This window comes from Peromyscus maniculatus, chromosome 6 (assembly GCF_049852395.1).
Source record: "Peromyscus maniculatus bairdii isolate BWxNUB_F1_BW_parent chromosome 6, HU_Pman_BW_mat_3.1, whole genome shotgun sequence".
In the NCBI taxonomy this organism is placed as follows: Eukaryota; Metazoa; Chordata; class Mammalia; order Rodentia; family Cricetidae; genus Peromyscus; species Peromyscus maniculatus.
In genome coordinates, this window is record NC_134857.1 from 36,135,615 (window position 1) to 36,155,125 (window position 19,511).

Genomic DNA, 19,511 nt, shown 5'->3' on the forward strand with positions numbered 1-19,511 from the left:
TTCTTAATCCCTCACAACTGTGAGGAACAGATACATGTTATTATCTGTTATATTAAAGTCACCCAATCCATGATATTTTGTTACAGATGCCAGAGCTGATTAAACCAAGGTTAATCAGGCAACATCCATTCTACACTGCAAATTTGCCCTGGCCAGTTTTGTTTTCAAGTGTGTTCTGAGGGAAGCTGTACATGCAGGGTTTTAATTAAGCAGCCCCATGGATTTAAACCTGGGGGACTTAAGGTTGGGTTCCTTCTGCAGCCCATGACCCAAGCACACTGGATCACACAAGTCAGGACTTCTCTCCAGTGCCTATGGGCTTGAACTGTGAAGAGAGAAGAAAGCTGTGTGTCTGCACAAGGGCCTCAGACCTGGAATTCCTTCCTACAGTTGAATTGACAGAGAGTAAATATGCCCACATCAAGTTCACATCGTCTGTTGATCTAGTTTTTCACATAAATATGTAACCTGTGGGAGAAACTAGGAAAGCATATCATAAAGGCAATTGAATGATTTCTCCGGTTGCCATTTAGGTTAACATGATTTTCCAACTTTGCTTTGCATATACAGTAGAAGTGTATACACAGACAGGTTGCCTCAAGTAAGCACAAGGCTTTATGAGTGAAGTGTTGAAGAACACTTGCCTCTGTCTTTCAATGTAGTTAGCTAACAGCAACAGAGTCTTACTATTTGCCAAGGCCATTTTAGCTCCTAGGATACAGCACACACACACACACACACACACACACACACACACACACACACACACACCAAATTACCTGCTGAAGGTCAGGTGGGGAGGTACTGACACTGCATCTGAACTCAGACAAGCCATCTTAGAGTACTTGTTCATAACCACCATGGTTGCCCAGTGTTCTCCCCACAGGAAGCCATGCAGGGTGAGAGAGGCACCGATAACACACGAGCAAAGGGAAACACTAACCTGCTATCCAGAGGTACACAGCCCGGTTAGGGTGGAGAAAAGGCAGGGAGAGGGAGGAAGGCTAAAAGGATGCAAGTACCTAGACGGTTCCTTTAAAGAGCTGAGAGCTTCCTACACATTTTCTATTAATGTATATAATTGCATACATACAAAATGCTGAAAGGAAATAACATGAGTAGCATACATTACAATAGACAGAGAGCATACACAAACATATATCATAAAAGTACCCATGTGTGCCAGGTGGTGGCACACACCTTTAATCCCAGCACTCGGGAGGCAGAGCCAGGCAGATCTCTGTGAGTTCAAGGTCAGCCTGGTCTACAGAATGAGTTCCAGGAAAGGCACAAAGCTACACAAAGAAACCCTGTCTCAAAAAACAAACAAACAAACAAACAAACAAACAAACAAACAAACAAACAAAAAACAAAACAAAACAAAACAAAAAAAAGGACCCATGTGAAATCCCATTCACACGACAGACTGGAACTATTGCAGTGTCTAGAAAGGAAGAAGCGAGGGCTAAGTCATGGGATTAGCAAGTTCTCAAGAGGCAAATGGAAGCCAGTAGGAAAAAAGGAACTGCGGAGTCGTGTTCTCAAATGCTAGCAATAGACTGAAAAAATGAACGCCCTTTACTTCTTGCCAGTTTCAGGCTTGCAGAGAAAAACCAGAACGTCTAGGGTCCCTTTGGCCCCTCACACCCCTCCTGTTTGCCACTCTGAGGACCATATTGAATTATCTTTCTGACAATAAATGTGAGTTGTTTTCCCACTTTCAGGCAAATGTGAATATGTTTTATTTTGAAAGAGAAACCTGAATAGAATGAATGCATCCTTGATCCATCAATATGACTACACCATCACGAGAACTCTGCTTTGTAACTGTGGGTTTTATTTTTAATTTTGACTATGCTGCAACTTGGAAAAAAACAACAAGAAAAATGACTTCAATTCTCAGAAGTAAAGCTGTAGCCACAGTTGAGAGATAATGTTCATCCTGTCCTCTCTCTCCATGACACTGTACAGATGGAAAAAAAAAAACTAGAAACATGACAGAACAAATTATCTTCTAAAAATCTGTCATAATAGACGAAGAGGAAGAGAACTTGGGGTGTGAATGAAAGCAGTGAGTGTCCACCCTTGAAGGAATCTGGCATGTTTGAAAACAGCCCAGAAGGCATTCCGGTACATCTTCAGGCCACTGTGGGGCCTTTAGACCAGCCAACAAGTGTCCTCAGTGCAGAAGTGTCTGAATACTGTCATTGATGTTTGAACTTTGACATTTCTTGTACACTTCATTATTTGTTTATTTTCTTCTAAAGTGAACCAACTCAATGCAGACCATTTTTTAACAGGCGCTTGGCAAAGAAGCAGATGAAATCAGTGAGCCTAACTCACATATGATGTGATACAAGTTCACATCAGGACAGGAGAAGATCCAAATATTATCCTTTCAAACTTGCTTACAATGACTTGACAATCTTTACGTTTTAAAATGTGTATGAATGTTTTGCCTGCATGTACATACGTGTACCATATGCATGCAGGAGCCGATGGGGGCCAGAAGTTGGCATCAGATCCCCTGGAACTGGAGTTACAGGTGGTTGTGAGCCACCATGTTGGTGCTGGGAGTTGAACCCAGGTCCTGTGCAAGAGCAGTAAGTACTATTAACTGCCGAGCCATCTCTCCAGCCATGCTTATTTTTATAATATTAGGCAGTAACTCAATTTGATTCTACCAAAAACATTTATAGAAATGGAATAATTGATCTACTTACTCATGATTACATATAATGAGGGAAATATCAAAATGACTTGATCAATACAATTTTACAAGCCTTTCAGGTGTAATAAGCAAAATAATCCTACATAATGGACTTTCTATATTTTTCTTTATGTATTTGTACTTGAATATTTGAGGTTGTGGTCTCCCAGTAAATATTTATAAAAATTCATTTTATTCTGAGTAGAGATTAAGAAATAAAAAGAGAAACAGGATCTATTTTTTTTTTTAAAGTTTAGCTCTTTTGTATTTTCCTTTAACAGAAACAAAGGGTGTACTACCAGTCAATGTCTGTATGGTGCTAAGATTAAGAAACAGTGGTATTATTGAAATACAGAATTTAATAGACAGAACCCTAAGAATTATTATCCTGAAAACCTCTCAAAACTGGGTGAAGGCCGGAGCAAGGGCTCAATGCTATTAAGAGCACTGGCTGCTCTTCCAGAGAACCTGGGTTCAGTTCCCAGCATCCACATGGTGACTCACAACCATCTGTAACCCCAGTTCTGGGGCATCTGATGCCCTCTTTCTGGCTTCCATGAGCACTTTGTGGATGTGATGCACATACATGCATGCAGGCCAAGCATACATAAAAAATAAATAAATAAATCTCCCCCCCCAAAAAAAAAATTAAAATGGGCTAGCTGTTCCTTCTATGGCTCATGTTATTTGTCAGAGCACACAGCTCTCTATACTATTAGCCAACAGAATGTGGTCCCAAGATCCCAGCACTCCCTGGGCACCCACACTGTCTCACCTACATCTCCAGTACTTAGCAGAATTCCCGGCATACTGAGCTGCTGCTGCTCAGTAAACCTTTGACTACACAGGTGTGGAATACAAGGACTAAAGTGCTCTCATTTTTTGTTTGGTTTTGTTTTTTAGAACATTTGGGTTTATTCTCGGATGCTAATCCATCCCAGATTTTACACAGAAAGTGGAAACAGTAAGCAACTAGGAATTACTGTGGAACGTGACCTACGTGGACAACTGTACCACTGCTGCATTTGCAAAGCACACTGACTGCCATTGGAAATGTCGCTTCATTTCTGGTGGCGTGAAATGATGAAAGCTGATAGCTCAAGGGAGAAAGAGGGAGTTAAGGAGGAGAAACACATGAAATACATCCATCCACACATCCGTTTTAATACTTTTCCTTTTTAAACATTGCCTCGAATACGCATTGGCTCGGAGACTGGAAGTAAATTCCTTGAGCCCCAGAGAGCTCACTGACAAACTGCCACAGAATTAGAATCTCAGTTTTGGAACGAGATAAAGTTGCCAAGCTCTTGATGCCTTGCCGGGCCCAGAGAAAGCACCCAGCAGAAGGGCAGGTTGGTGGTGCGGCTGCCATTTTGCCCTGCTGTAGAATACATCACTGGGACTCCTGTGGGGTGGGGATGGTGATGAGATGAAGGAGAATAGCAGTGACTTCAAATGCCCCCTTCAGGTTCCCCTGACTCCTGGAAATTGACAGGGATGATTTGTGCTCACAGTCCAGCCCAGAAAAGATGGCTCTCTCAATAGAAGACAGTTGCTCACACTGGCCATAATTAGAGGCCTCTCCTTCATCCAAAGAGCATCCCACCATCTCTGTCGATGCCAGAGGGAAAAAAACCAAAAGAGCCCCCCACATGACTACCTTCTGAGGAGACTGAGGGATAACTTTTTCTCAATCTTCGTGTCCAGAAAAGAAGTTCAGTGTGTTAAATCCCCTCCCTGCTTGAACTTTCCATGTAAAACAGAATAATACTGTGAATAAACTCAGACAGAAAAGGTCAGCAGAAGAGTAGAAACGGTGAGTGAGACTGGAGTAATGTACTCAGATGACTGCCTTCTCATGGGCGGCGCCCCACGGACCATGAACATCTGGCAACACGGTGAATTTGGCAGAGACATTACTGTAGCTGTTGGGGAGTCTACTCTCATTTATTCCAGTTTTCCTCTTTGAATTACAGGCTTCGAGTTACAAGGAAACTGAATTTATTGATATGTTCAATAAGCATGTGCATCTATTAGTCTAGGGGGTTGCCACTCTCCACCCACAGCAGAATGTTCCAGTCCTTCTCCACCCTCCCCCTTCGGATGGTTAAATTGCCTCTGGATAGTCTGATTCCAAGGGACAGGGCAGGAGCCAGCTATCTGAATATTTTGGAGATGTACTCTTACTGTGTTCACGGCCATCCCCAATTTCTCAGGGGAGTCCTGGAGCACCCTCACTGGTATCTGCCACTCAAGGCTGCTACAGCATGGATGCCACGGGCACATGAGGACTGGACCTAGTCTTGAGGTGGAGGTGGAGGATCAGTACTGGTGACATTGGGCTGCAGATACAGGCAGGCAGGGGAAGAATTAGACATTATCCATGCTACACTGAGTATGGCTTCACATTAAACAAACAAGCAATAAAGGGTGTGTGTTTACAAGAGAATATAGATGCTAATGTATGGAGTACAGTAAACAATAGTTTAAATTCTTCCTTAAATCACAACCATTCAATTAAAAGCTATAAATGAATATATAGAATATAATAGCATAATTATGAATATGTGAGGTCCAGGGTGTATGTATGTGTATATGTTTCCAAGTGGTGTGTTTCCTTTGTTTTGAAATACCATTGCTTAGACATGTCACTGGTAGAGAGAAATAGCTTACCTTATGGTTAGGAATGCAGAAATCAGTTTAAGTCTTATCCCTTAGGGTAAATGATAGCAATTTTATTAAATAGCAAATAAAATCTCAAAAGCTAGCTTCCAGCTTAAGCTAATGGAGCAGCTCAAATGTATTAAACTTGTCATGGGATTGTTTAGAAGAGAAAAGCATTATTATCGAAGCATCTCCCCAAAGCTGCAGACTAGAAGAAAAATTAATCATTTATTCATAGATAAAGCAGATGCAATTAATGGTAATTATTCTTTAATGAAAATTATAAATGTAAGGGAGCTTTGTGTTTGGCTCAGGATGCCGGAAGCCCCTGGTTCTGGTCCGGCCTCTTTAATTATGCCGAGTCTTTTAACACAGGGATTTGCCTGTGAGTCTCCATTTTATGAACTCAGCAGATTGCATCTTTGTAGAACAGTTAAGAATGTCCTGACTGACAAAATAAAGCAGGCTGGCAGTTGAAAAGAAAGTCATGTCTGGCTTCTGACAGCACTTCAACTTAAGAAGTCTCGATGAGGTTTGTGTAAATGCCAGGCCTCAAAAAGCCGTACACACACACACACACACACACACACACACACACACACACACACACACACACCAGCATCCCCTCACCCCCGTATTCCCCCAACTCAAATACACATCAAGACAAACCAGGATTGTATGTAAGGGGCAGGAAAAGGTCAGCTCACAAGAACACTGATGTTCATTTTCACGACATCAGCCAAGTACACACGTTGACAAGGAAAGCCACCGAAGAGAAATTCAGAGCAGTGACTCGGGACAGCTCCCCACAGAAAGGAGGAAGGATGGTAACATAGGGGTGAGTACTATACCTCACAGGTGGAAAGAGTAAAATGTAACACAGGGGCAAATTAAGCCCAGAATGGTCTGACTCTCAAACCATTTGCTTAAAAGTTATTCTAGGGCTGGAGAGATGGCTCAGCCGTTTAAGGCTAGGCTCACAACCAAAAAAAGATATTCTAAGACACCTGAAAGACTTCAGAGCTAATGAGTTGATGCCACAAAAACGGGAGGAACCAACCACTGGTTCTAAGACTAGAGTGATACTCACGGAAAGGATTAGTGCTACTGCAGTTAATTTACCTGAGCCATAGCGTCCCTTCACTACTGTTACATTTCCCTCTTTCCATCAATATACCCGAGAATTCTAAAGAATCTAGAAAATTCTCTGTATAGAAGGTCCAAATAGTGACTTTAAACTTCTCCATAAGGAAGGCACTTTGTCCTCCAAGCCCAACAACAAGGACATAAGGGAGATGCTGATCACACTCACCATCGCCTGGGTCGATGATCTCCACAGTCGTCACTGTGGGGAACTCCAGGACCGCCAGCACAGGCTCAGAGAGAACCACCTGGAAGGTCTCCGAGTGCTCATGTTCCCCATCGCTCAAGATGCGCACTCTCCACGAGGCCCTAGTCTGGCCCGGGTTGAACTGCACCTGTTTCTGGGCCTTGCCCTTGAAGTCCCTGTCTCTTTCCGCAGTGCCGTCCCTTGTGGTGATGCCTGCAGAGACAACGGAATTCATTCCTCTTAGAATACACGGGACTATCCCCCTCTCTCTTTGTTACCTTGCTGGGCTCTGCCTTCTTTGCTGAATCTCTATCAGAGACGAAAACAAAACAAAATTGCCTTAGCGTGCTTACATAAGATTACTTTGTCCCCATGGTGGTGGCGCCTTTAATCCCAGCACTTGGGAGGCAGAGGCAGAGGCAGGGGGGATCTCTGTGAGTTCGAAGCCAGTCTGGTCTACAGAGCTAGTTTCAGGGTACACAGAGAAACCCTGTCTCGAAAAACCAAAAACCAAAAAAAAAAAAAAAAGAAAAAAAAGAAAAGAAAGATTACTCTGAATATATCTGAATATACCACAGGCTGCTGTTAATCTTAAACTGAAGACGGAAATAAAGGTTTTGTGAAAAGCATTTGTCATATAGTCCTCAGAAAAACACCAGACAGGTAAGTATCTCACATATGCAGTAGCAGATACAGCATGGCTTATTTGATGTCAAAAGATAAAGGTCCCAAACAGGAGCAAAGCTCTGTGTGGGGTTGAGTTCTGCAGATCTCCCATTACTGCCCTGCTCCCAGTGCACACAGTGGGGCAGGCAGCGCCCCTTGGACCCACCACAATCACCACAGCAGGACCAGCAGGACCAGCAGGACCCTGTAGGTGGCCTCTGGCAGCTGCTGCCTGCCTGGCTGAATTTCCTTTCATTAGCAATGGACTCTTTCCAGAAGAATCGAAGGACAGTTAAAGCTAAGAAGGAATTCATCCAACACAGGGCACAGCCTCCAGTTTCAGGTCCATTTATCAGAGGACAGCAAAGTCCTTCACCTGATGAAACACGGGTCGCAATAACGAATGCCAGTCACTGCTACTGAAAACACCCACAACGGTTCACTTCAGTTAGCAAATGAAGCTCCTTTTGTGTCTTCCCTCATATGGAAAAATAGTGCAGGGCTAAAGCAAGGTGCTCTTGATAGTGTGGGGCTGAACCAAGGTGCCCTTGGGCTGAGAAAATGGACCCTCATCCCTCTCAGCCACCCAGCAATAGACTGCAAACCAATTATTATGCTAACCACTCCCAGTTTATGAGACACTCAGGTGAAGTGGTTATCAGAGTGGGCCCTGGGACTTGGAATAGTTGGGACTATCACATTTTCTCTCTTTGCTCACCTGTGAAGTGGAAGATATCAAGTATCTTTCTTGTGGGGTTAAGATCTGTAGGGTACTGGGGACTAGTCCTGACGTGTACAGAGAAAGACTCGGCATACATTAACAACTATTTTCATTTTGTAGGCCCATTGTCTAATGCAGCGCCACAGTCAGGACTCAAGGTCTTGGGGGAGATAGTGAATGAAGGCTTATGAGAAGAGAGAGAGATTGATAACGCACTCAGTAGACTTAAGGATGCCTCTTGCCATTAACAGAGGTTTAATAACTAGTGGCAGTGACAGCCTTGAGAGGCAAAGACTATCATCAAATACAAAGGCACGTTTAGTTCATTAGTGCATTGTCAGAATTTGTTAGATACCACAGAGATATCAGCGTGTGTAATTACTGCTAAGAAATGGAGGCAGCTGAGCTGATCATGAGAAGGATGGGATGTAAAGAAACCGTGGTTCACAGACACAATGGAATTTCAGTCGGCCACACAGGAAAAAGGAATCATGACAGTTCCAGGATAATGTACTGGACAGAACTGAAAATCGTTACGGTAAGGGAAATACGCAAGAAGCAGAAAGGCAAACACATGGGTTTTCTTTAATGTGAAATCTGGGTAGGAGTGTGTGTGTGTGTGTGTGTGTGTGTGTGTGTGTGTGTGTGTGTGTGTGTGTGTGTGTGTAAGCTGTGGAAAGTATAAAGGAGAGGATGAGAGGAGGAAAGAGTAGAGGAAGTGAGGGTAACAGAATTCACACCACGTGAAAGCAGAAAGGAGGGTTGGAAGAGGGCAGTAGCAGAAGAAGATGAGCAAGAACAAAGCATGATATGAATACATGAAAATGCCATAGTAGCCGGGCGGTGGTGGCGCACTCCTTTAATCCCAGCACTCGGGAGGCAGAACCAGGCAGATTTCTGTGAGTTTGAGGCCAGCCTGATCTACAGAGCGAGGATCCAGGACAGGCACCAAAACTACACAGAGAAACCCTGTTTTGAAAAACCAAAAGAAAAAAGAAAGAAAGAAAGAAAGAAAGAAAGGAAGGAAGGAAGGAAGGAAGGAAGGAAGGAAGGAAGGAAGGAAGGAAGGAAGGAAGGAAGGAAGAAAAAAGAAAGAAAGAAAAAAAAAGAAATGCCATAGTAAAACTCATTACACGTTAACCTTAAGATTTAATTATAAGAAGCTTGTTATGGTTTAAACATGAAGTGTTCTCCTCAGCTAATGCTTTGAATGTGAGGGCCCCATCTGCTGGCTTTATTTTAAAGGTTGTATGGCTTGGGTAGCTGCAGCAGGTCACTAGGGTCAGGCCTTATATCTGCCCCTGGGGCTGGGCTAGCACTTCCTGTATTCTGGTCAACCGAGATGTGAACAGTGCCCTCTCCTGCTCCTGCCGACACAGTTGGGGCCACTCCTGCCTCCTGCACTCACTGCCACTGGTGGGTGATTCTCCTTCCCTCAAGTTGCTTTGGTGGGGGGTTCTGTCGCAGCAAACGCAAACAGGATTTAACACAGGGTTCCAAGATGAAGAGTCAGCTCCGGGAACATGTACTTACAAGTCTTACATCATTTTTGATTTACTAATTGTACTCCAGTGATATTCTATCTGCAGCTACAGTGCAATCTGAAGTCTATAAGTGGAAGTGGAAATTTTATGGGACCAACATCTTCACTGTAGACTTCTATAAGTCAGCTTTGCATTTCACTTGACCCCTGATCCAGGTCTTGGCATAATTTCAGGGCCAAATTCAATGTTGACAGACATGGACATACAGAGAGACGTGGACACACAGGGTCTTTCTAATTTTCTTCCACCCCAGTTTACTGAGTAGCTGTGTGAGGCGAACCCAGGAGAGCTATGGAGCCTTTGTAGACTTGCTGGTAGTCACACTCACAGGAAACCAGAGTTGGGCCAAAGAACTTAGGAAAATGCATTAGCATTCCACTGAAGAAGAATAATTTAAAAAAAAAAAAGGAGAGAGAAAAAATTTCAGACTTGAAAGTCTTTCAAATACTTTTCCATGGTTAACTTTCTCAGTGTTATCCGTGGGATAATTGTGAACTCAAATCACATAAACTTGCCAAAGTGGGGACGGGATGCAAATAGAAGTATGGTTGATCAGTGCCGAGGTGCTCTGCTCTCCCCCGTTCTCAGCACAGTTTATTCCCGGTGGTTTCAGGCACAAAGCACCATTGAAGCTGACCTCTCGCTGACAGTAAACATGGGGATGTGCAGACCGGGGAACCCTTGCAGAAAGGGGAGCGGTAAGAACATCTGCTGCGCTCCAGGAGTCAAACAGACTGGGAAGAGCGGTCTTGTGGACGCGCAGCAGGTGAAGGGCTAGGAGGTGCTGCCCCGGCTGACGGTGGACAGGCCTCTTCTCAAAAGTTAAACAATAACACAAATAAAAACCCTGTTTTTAAAGCAAAGGATAATTAATATCCAGAGTCCAAACGTGGCAGGTGGAAACACTGTTTAGTGGAGGGACGTCTCTGTTGATAGGGATCTAATGTTATTTATTTATCTATCTATCTATCTATCTATCTATCTATCTATCTATCTATCTATCTATCTATTTATTTATTTATTTATTGGTTTTTCGAGACAGGGTTTCTCTGTGTAGCTTTGCGCCTTTCCTGGAACTCACTCTGTAGACCAGGCTGGCCTCAAACTCACCGAGATCTGCCTGGATCTGCCTCCTGAGTGCTGGGATTAAAGGCGTGCACCACCACTGCCCGGCCGGGATTTAATAATGTTTAAAGGGTGACAGGCCAGTGCAATTTCAAAGTAATAATTTCAGAGACAACCCTTTTATTTTTGCCAATCCTTCCCAAGTTTCCTATCGTGATTAATAATTTCCCTCTCCAAAGCTCCTCTGCATGTATCCATTCTATGAAATGTGTGGTTCTCAATCCAAAGCTCCTCTGCATGTATCCATTCTATTAACTATGTGGTTCTCAATCCAAAGCACTTCAACATGTATCCAATCTATGAGATGTGTGGTTCTCAATCCAAAGCACTTCTGCATGTATCCAATCTATGAAATGTGTGTTTCTCAAAATGGTATCATTGCTTGGGGTACACTGCCACTTTACATTAACGTACTCAGTATTCTGCATCAACTCTACTTCATCCATTTCCCTACTTTATGATTATATGAGATGAAATGTGGCCTTGAATGGGAGCTGAAGAAAGGTTTTCTTCATTTGCTCTTGACTCTTGGTTTTATTAAACAAGGCAGAAGAAAATGACTAAGGTTTACCATGTAACATTTTAACGTATACTGATCAGTACACTAATGTACTGGTCAAGAAGGAACTTTGGTGAGCCACACATTCAGCCCACGGTGAGTTAGCACTTTGATGCCTAACAACTCCCTGAACACATTTTGCTGTGGATATTACTCTATGTAAATAAAACACTGATGGCCAGTGACCAGGCAGGAAGTATAGGCGGGACAAAGAGAGAGGAGAATTGGGGAAACAGGAAGAAGGAGGGAGAGACACTGCAGCCACCGCCAGGACAAGAGCATGTAAAGATGCCGGTAAGCCACCAGCTGTAGTGGTATTGTTTTCCCCAAAATATTGTGTACCTTAATAAATTTATCTGGGGTCAGAGAACAGACAGCCACTAGATACAAAGGCTAGAAAATGGTGGCACTCACACCTTTAATCCTAGCATTCCAGAGATAGAAATCCCTCTAGATCTCTGTGAGTTCAAGGCCACATTGGAAACAGCCAAGCATGGTGACACGCCTTTAATCCCAGAAAGCCAGCCTTTAATCCCAGGGAGTGGTGGTAGAAAGCAAAAAGGTATATAAGGCGTGAGGATCAGAAACTAGGGGCATTTGGCTGGTTAAGCTTTTGGCTGGTTAAGCATTTGGCCTGGTTAAGCTTTCAGGCTATGGAGCAACACAGTTCAGCTGAGATTCATTCTGGATGAGGACTCAGAGGCTTCCAGTCTGAGAAAACAGGACCAGCTGAGGAACTGGTGAGGTGAGATAGCTGTGGCTCGTTCTGTCTCTCTGATCTACCAGCATGGACCCCAATAACTCGCCTCGGGTTTGATTTTATTAATAAGAACTTTTAAGATTCCTGCTACAACCAGCCACGTGGCAAAGTATAGATTTATAGAAATGGGTTAATTTAAGATAAAAGAACAATTAGCAAGAAGCCTGCCACGGCCATACAGTTTATAAGTGATATAAGTGTCTGAGTGATTACTTTATAAGTGGATTGTGGGACTGCGGGGCTTGGGGAACCTGGAGAGAAGCCCTCCAGCAACAACATTTTGCTTATTTATTAAAGTAGCTGTCATGTGTATTTTACACTGCTGTTTTAGCTGACTTGTACCCTGGGGATAAATTAGATTCACATTAGTTTATTCTAACCTAGTGACATTTGATTTTATTTTTGAATTCATCTATAATTACTTCCAATTTTGTGAACTTATTTTACACCAGAGAAAGGTCACACCCTGATACACATCTGTTGATAAGATCTCTCACTAGTTAAAAATCAAATATCAACATCTCACTAAGATTTAAACACGATCAGTGACCTAAATTAGTGCTGTACTTTAATGACAAGAGAAAAGTTTTAACCACATATGAAGTACAAATTAAACTTACTTATAAATGAAGTTTCTCCCAGGTACCCTCTGCGTTTAAGAACAATATCTAGAAATTTGGAATCTTCGTTGACCAGATAGTATTCCTTTTCAAAGGAGATCCATGCCCAGTTCAGTCGAAAATGCTGGTTGGTTAACTTGTTTCCACCTGCAAAATAAGAATGTAAAATTTCACATCCCTGCTTTCTTGAATGAATGGCCTTAACAACCCACAAACTACGCAACGCTGAAAAGAATACTGCTGCATTTAACACACAACTCTGGAACATGTGTGTGGAGGCAGAGCCAACCTCTCCGTGACGGTCAACCATTCACAGATGGTACGCTCTTTCCGAAATTCTTCCTTCTTTCAGGATGAGAGCTTGGGAGGAAGAAAGGAGCATGTAGTATTCTGAAGCCAAGAAAGTCATAAAATAGGGAGGGTTGGATCTGGGAAGAGCAGGGGGATGAATATGAACAAAATACCTTGTATGTACTGACAGTTAATACAAAGATATATATTTTTAAGTCATTCACCACAAGGTGCCGCTGGAGAGCAAGCTTCTGTCTATAGAGGGCTGCAATGTTCCTACACACACAAAAACCTTCACAAATACCTTTTTCTGGTTCACAGAGCAATTGGGTGGAAGGCTTTAATTATAACCACTTAAAGAAAAACAAATATTCCTTCTTCTCCACCCCCCTTTCCACTAGACTCCACTCCATTCCCGAGAGCAAACAGACAGCCTTTTTCATGGGCTCCCTGACTCCCCCCACCTTCCCACCAGAATGGAGCTGGCTGCCTCTAGGGAGAAAATGGACCTTGTGTGTGATCTCTAACATGAGAGCTACTCTGTTGGGTAAATGAAAGAATGGTTATCAGCTGATCACTCCACACCTATCCCTCAACATCCTTTGATCTATGAGGTTTATAAACAAAGACATCACTAATTCCTTTGAAGTCTTTCTGGAAAAGAGTTAGGGGGACAGAGCCTAAATAACAAACACGGCTATCGGCACAATTTGTATTCTAGTTTCTTCTTTTTTGAGTCCACACAAAGAGAGCTACAGTAGAGGAAAATGAGATGGAGAAATGTCAAGATGCTCATTGACTGGGTGAAAAATCTACACAGGAGAAGGAGTCATGGGAGAAACACGAAGTCTGTTTTCTCTGAATTTTTTATAAGCAAAAAGCACGGGGCCTTTGAGTTATGGACTCTCACTCCTGAAAACCAAAGGCAGTGCCTCATGCCGCCGAGACCATGCTGGGAAACCGGTTTTCCTCAACGCATGCAAGAGGCCAAAGGATGTTTTATCGCTTGACCCTGCCAGTCTTCCATGGGAGGTTTGCTCCCAAAGAAGTCAAAATAGATTTGTAAGGAAGCATTCACTGTGAGAGTTCCCATCCCTGGCCAGCCTGAAAAACTCAAGGCTCCCTCTAACCTACTGCATCAAACCACTACCAGACCTTCAGTCACGACGCAGTAGATACAGCAGATACAGGGCCGGAGCTGCAACTCCTTGGTAGCACTTTTGCCCGGTGTATGCAATGTCCCGGGTTCAATCCCCAGTACTGCCAAATGGTTACACCACCACAGAAATCAATAAATACGAAATTCTTATTGAAGCACCTAAAATTAAAATGCAGAAATGACAACATGTGCTACAGATGCAGCTACATAAAACGCACTGTACACACAGGGTTATTTTATGCTTGAAGTTGATGAGGTGCTGGACAACTCAGTTTTTCAGTTAATTTTTGGTTTGTCTGTTATTTGTTTGTCTGCTGGTTTGGATTTTGAGACAGAGTCTTACTATATAATTCAAAGCAGCAGACTTGCAACTTGCAATACTCTTACCCCAGTCTCATGAATTCAGGTGAACAAACACACCCTCTACAATTACTTTTGTGTTTTGTTTTGTTTTGTTTTTGTTTTTAGAGACAAGGTTTCTCCGTGTAATTTTGGTGCCTGTCCTGGATCTCACTCTGTAGACCAGGCTGGCCTTGAACTCACAGAGATTCACCTGGCTCCTGAGTGCTGGGATTAAAGGTGTGTGCCACCGCTGCCCGGCTTACAATTATTTTTTAAATTAGTCTTTTTTAGTATTTATTTTAATATTTCATGTGTATGTGTTTTTGCTTGCATATATGTGTGTGCATCATGTGCCTGCCTGGTGCCTGTGGAGGCCAGAAGAGGAGATCAGATCTCCTGGACCTGGCGGTTATGAGCCACCATGTGGGTGTTAGGAACACAACCACGTTCTGTTGCCATGCCATAGGCCCAAAGGATGAGGGCCAATTGTTCACATAAACCAAAGTAGACCTGTGTTCTTATCATGATGGTTATCTCAGGCATGTTTTTTACAGCAGAGAAAACCTGATCTAACTGATTACATAGTTTATGAACAGCTAGAAGAGAGTTTGAAGGTTCTGATACGAAGAAAGGAGAAAGAGATGAAGCACTAACTACCTGGTGTAAGTGGTACACATTGTGCACACACACGGGAATATCACCCTGTGCCATCCCTTGTACAGGAAGAGATCCGGTCATAGCCAGCCCTTCATTGTTTTGTGTATGAACTCGGCACCAGGGTTTGCATGCTCCACTGTCTCCTGACCACCACCCTTCACTCTTCTCCTCTTGGATAAGTCGATTTTCCAAATGTGACAATATTTAGCCAGTTTTACAATTTGATTCTCTTTCCTGAAATAGCCTGAGAAATAGCGATCTCTTCTAAATACTGTACACTGAAGAATATTGGGGGGTGGAAGGCTTTGTTCCCTGCCTGAATGAATCGAAACACCCCAGCCAGCCTTAGCACTCGCTGGCCCCTTTATTGAATTAGTTTTACTATGCAATACTTTTCACAGCCTCATTTCCTAAATATAGTTATTTTCTGTCTGATCATTTCTACCTCTTCTGACTCTAACCCCTGATCTAGAGGACAGCCAGTTAATTTTGGTTATTGTTAGAAAAAATAATTACTGAATGGAGTAGAATTCTACTGCTTTGGTGTAGAAATGCCTCATTTACTGGGTCATATGAATTTCTACATAAGTGTAACCTATTGAGTTCAGTACTGAATCTTTTAATTTAAAAATACTATTTTTAAGGATACAGCTAAATTGCCCTTCATTTTGGAATAGGTACCAAATTACTGGCTTGTCCACAGTTCTAAATCACATATGGCTGAACAAATATTTTCATGGGTCCACAGCACTTTGAGATTTCATTAAAAGAAAACCAGAAACAATATCAGGAACCTTTGCTTTTGTAAGACAATGAGATGGTCTAGGTTAATTATCACAGTAATTCAGAATTTATCAGAAAGCTGGGATTTTTCAATGGATATTTAACTAGCGAGCACCAAGTCACACCTGTGTAAGTCCAAATTCAAAATAATTCAATGCCACCTGACACCTCTGAACACGTGAGCCATCCTTAGGTTTAGAACTTGCAACATCTCAGTGGTCACTTGTGTAGGAAGATGCTGGGACTAAGCTTTTCTGACTTTTACTCCATGTGTTAAGAGCATGATCCATTCTGGAGAATTGAACTGTGTTTTAACCTAAACAGTGGAAATTGCCTTTGTTTATTATATACCATGTAAACGCCTCTAGCCTCAATAGATGGGAATAATAAAATGTTAATGCTGCAACTAAGGCTACATGACCAAATGTGAACATTTATATGAAACTAACCAGCTTAAAAATCAGACACATTTTATTTGCGCATGACTGGCTGCCTTTCTAAAGTAGATGCCGCCGGTGTCTCAGATGCCTGAGGAGCTGGAAACAAATTAAGGCCCATGGCTTGTGCCATAAATTTACACAACAGGTGCCTGACAGCTGATAACCACACTCCCAAATGCTTTGTCCCCAAGCCCTGACACCAAAGCCAGCAAGGTTTTGATGAGAAGGTCCCCTTTGAACTTTTCCAGCTGGTCCTTAGGAGTCTGCAATTTCCTCTGTCAGTTCAAACTCAGTAGTTACTTTAGAATAACAAAGAATCGCAGCTCTTCAATGATCACTCCCTAGAAACACTGGCTTTCCTGATTTCTCTTAAGACAAAGGACACTTAATAACCAGAGCACAGTGTGCACCACCCTGACTTGTGTTGCTGGGGGAGGAAGCCCAGCATTTAGCTTTAATAAGGCGTCTGTCCTTAGACAAAAGTTAGGTAGCAGAAAAATGTTCTTTTATGGTAAATTCCACTTGCTAAGAGTAAAGTTCAATCTGGAGACTTCCCTAGGAGTCAAATATGCATCCATAATGAAACAAAAGCTAATCTGGATTTAACCTTTTAAACCCAAAGCTAGAGACAGATATTTAAGGGCCGGGCATGTGGGTAATGGGAGAGTGCTCACCTAGAGATGGGTGCTTATACTGGAAAATATTTAAGGTACAATTATCTGATCTATAGGGGAAATTGTGTCACTTTATTTTTAAGCAAATTTTAGGAAGTTTTGTTCTTTAGAAGCATGCCAGGTTCAATCGCCATCAGGACCAGAGTTGGTGAGATTTCGGCTATGCTTACGGGAGTTGATGATTCCCACTATGCTCATGTAAAGGGTTCATTTCACCGTATGTCTGTGACAAGATGCTTCTCTAACTTTGCACTGGGCTTGGGCTCTTCACAGGAGAAACTGTCAGCTTATAGAACCAGAACCCTGACCTTAAAGTCAGGCTGATTTTACGGCTTCCTGAACACTGCCTGGCACAAACCATAAGCCAGCTGGGTCTTTGGATCTCAGGAGTTGGCGGTCAGCTATGGGGCAAGGCGCATGTGCGGGCACGAAGCACACAAGCCGGAGACTGTCTAGGACTTTGAGGTGCTGCCCTGCAACTGAGGGGCTGCATGAGGAGAAGGGATTGCTTTACCCAGAGGGAGTCAGAGACGACACTTTAAGTCAGGACGGCATTTGGACATTCAGGATGGTGGAGAGAAAGGGGCTTCTGGGTGAGAAATGCAGCAACAAGAGAATTTCAAAGAAAAAAAAAAATTAGTGTGTTTCAGTTAAAGGCATTAAAATTACTGACATTAATGAATCGTTTTCCCCTTTCATTCTGGGTAACCCCATCCCCACCCCCACCCCACCTCTGCTTCCTCTGCCTTATATGCTGCATGGAAGAGGCCGCACAGAACTAGGGGTCAGAGCCCCTGAGCAGTGAAAGAACTTGGAGAGAATGTGTAGGGAGAGAAGTGGAAGGGCACGGGGCACAGATGCTTCTTATTCCCGTGCGTGTGTGGTATGTGGGCACATGCACACACCACACACACATACACACACACACATACACACACACATACACACACACACATACACACACACACATACACACACACATGCACACACACCACACATACACACACACATGCACACACCACACACATACACACACATACACACACATGCACACACCACACACACATACACACCACACACATACACACACACATACACACACCACACACACACACACCACACACATACACACACGCACACACACACCACACACACACCACACACAGCACACAACACACACATACACACACATACACACACGCACATGCACACACCACACACACACACACACACACACACACACACACACACACACACACACACAGCTATCTTTAGGAGCCGCATAAAGAAATGTACCCTTCACAGCAAAGAGAGTGATGAAGACATGACATCTTCAGAGCTGCCTCATGAACATCGCAGGGTGTAGCCTAAGTATGGCTTAGTCCATATTTTATTATCCTTTATATACTATATAATATATTATTGATTTTGTGTGTGCACTGTGTGGGCCCACGCTTGAAACAGTCTGGGTGTGGAGGCAGAGGACGGCTTGGAGTCGGGAGTCAGCACTCTCTGCTGCCAGGTGGGTTATGGAGACTGAACTGAAGTCGTCAGACTTGGTGATGTGTGCACCTGCTGAGCCATCTCACCCACCTTACTCTTTGTTCTTGTGTGGCCTCTACAGATGAGCAGTTGCCAGCTGATGTGATGGAGGCTGACAAACATCCCCCTCCCCCCTTAGAAGCCAAGGGTACCACAGTCCACAGTGTGCCTCGTAGTCTGTCCCTTTGGGGTGCACTTCATCATATATACTTCCACACCTGCTGTAGAAGGGGGCGTGTGATGTGCACTGGGACACAAGGCTCCAAAGGGTTAAATTCATATTCTCAGACTGCACCAAAGGTTGATATAGAATACCCCATCCACATGAAACTTCCATTCTGTACTTGCAAATTCATCTACCCATAACAACTGATCCACAATCCCTAACATCAATACGAGGCGTTTCAGTGGCCAGTCTTGAGCATGGGCGTGTTGGGCTTAAGTTTTAAATCACCTGATACTCTGCCTCCTTCTCACAGCTCTCACTCTATGAATGTTTCCAGGTCACAATCTATTTAGTGACACATCTCTGCTGGTGACTTCATTATTTAAAATGTTCCCAGATCAAGGTGATACGATGTCTAATATTCATAAACCCAAGAAAGCTATAATGTACCCTATAAAGAATGTATAGGTGTCGGCTAAGTTTTACTCAAGTCTCAGTCGTTTGGGTGTGTGCGCAATGTTGGTTCCCAACTCTCATTAAATAAGGCGTTGTTGGACAGAAGTACAACAACTAAAACAAAGCTATAGGCTGATGAAATGAATCTGTATTTTTTTGAGACATGATTTCTCTATGTATCCCTGGCTGTCCTGGTACTCACTCTGTAGACCAGGCTGGCCTTCAACTTACAGAGCTCCATCTGCCTGCCTCTGCCTCCTGAGTGCTGGGATTAAAAGGCATGGGCCATCACCACCTGGCTG

The 19,511-nt window shown here is 43.2% G+C and overlaps 1 protein-coding gene across 1 annotated transcript in view; it reads right to left on the minus strand.

Moving 5' to 3' along the window:
• The window catches only part of Frem2 (FRAS1 related extracellular matrix 2), a 148,747-nt gene that overhangs the window by 76,392 nt on the left and 52,844 nt on the right, over window positions 1-19,511 (minus strand). Inside the window, exons 3-4 of the mRNA XM_006977580.4 lie at window positions 12,700-12,846; window positions 6,687-6,917 (exon numbers count right to left, since the gene is read on the minus strand). Of these exons, the coding sequence (XP_006977642.1) occupies window positions 6,687-6,917; window positions 12,700-12,846 (378 nt within the window). The remainder of the gene's footprint in view (window positions 1-6,686; window positions 6,918-12,699; window positions 12,847-19,511) is intronic.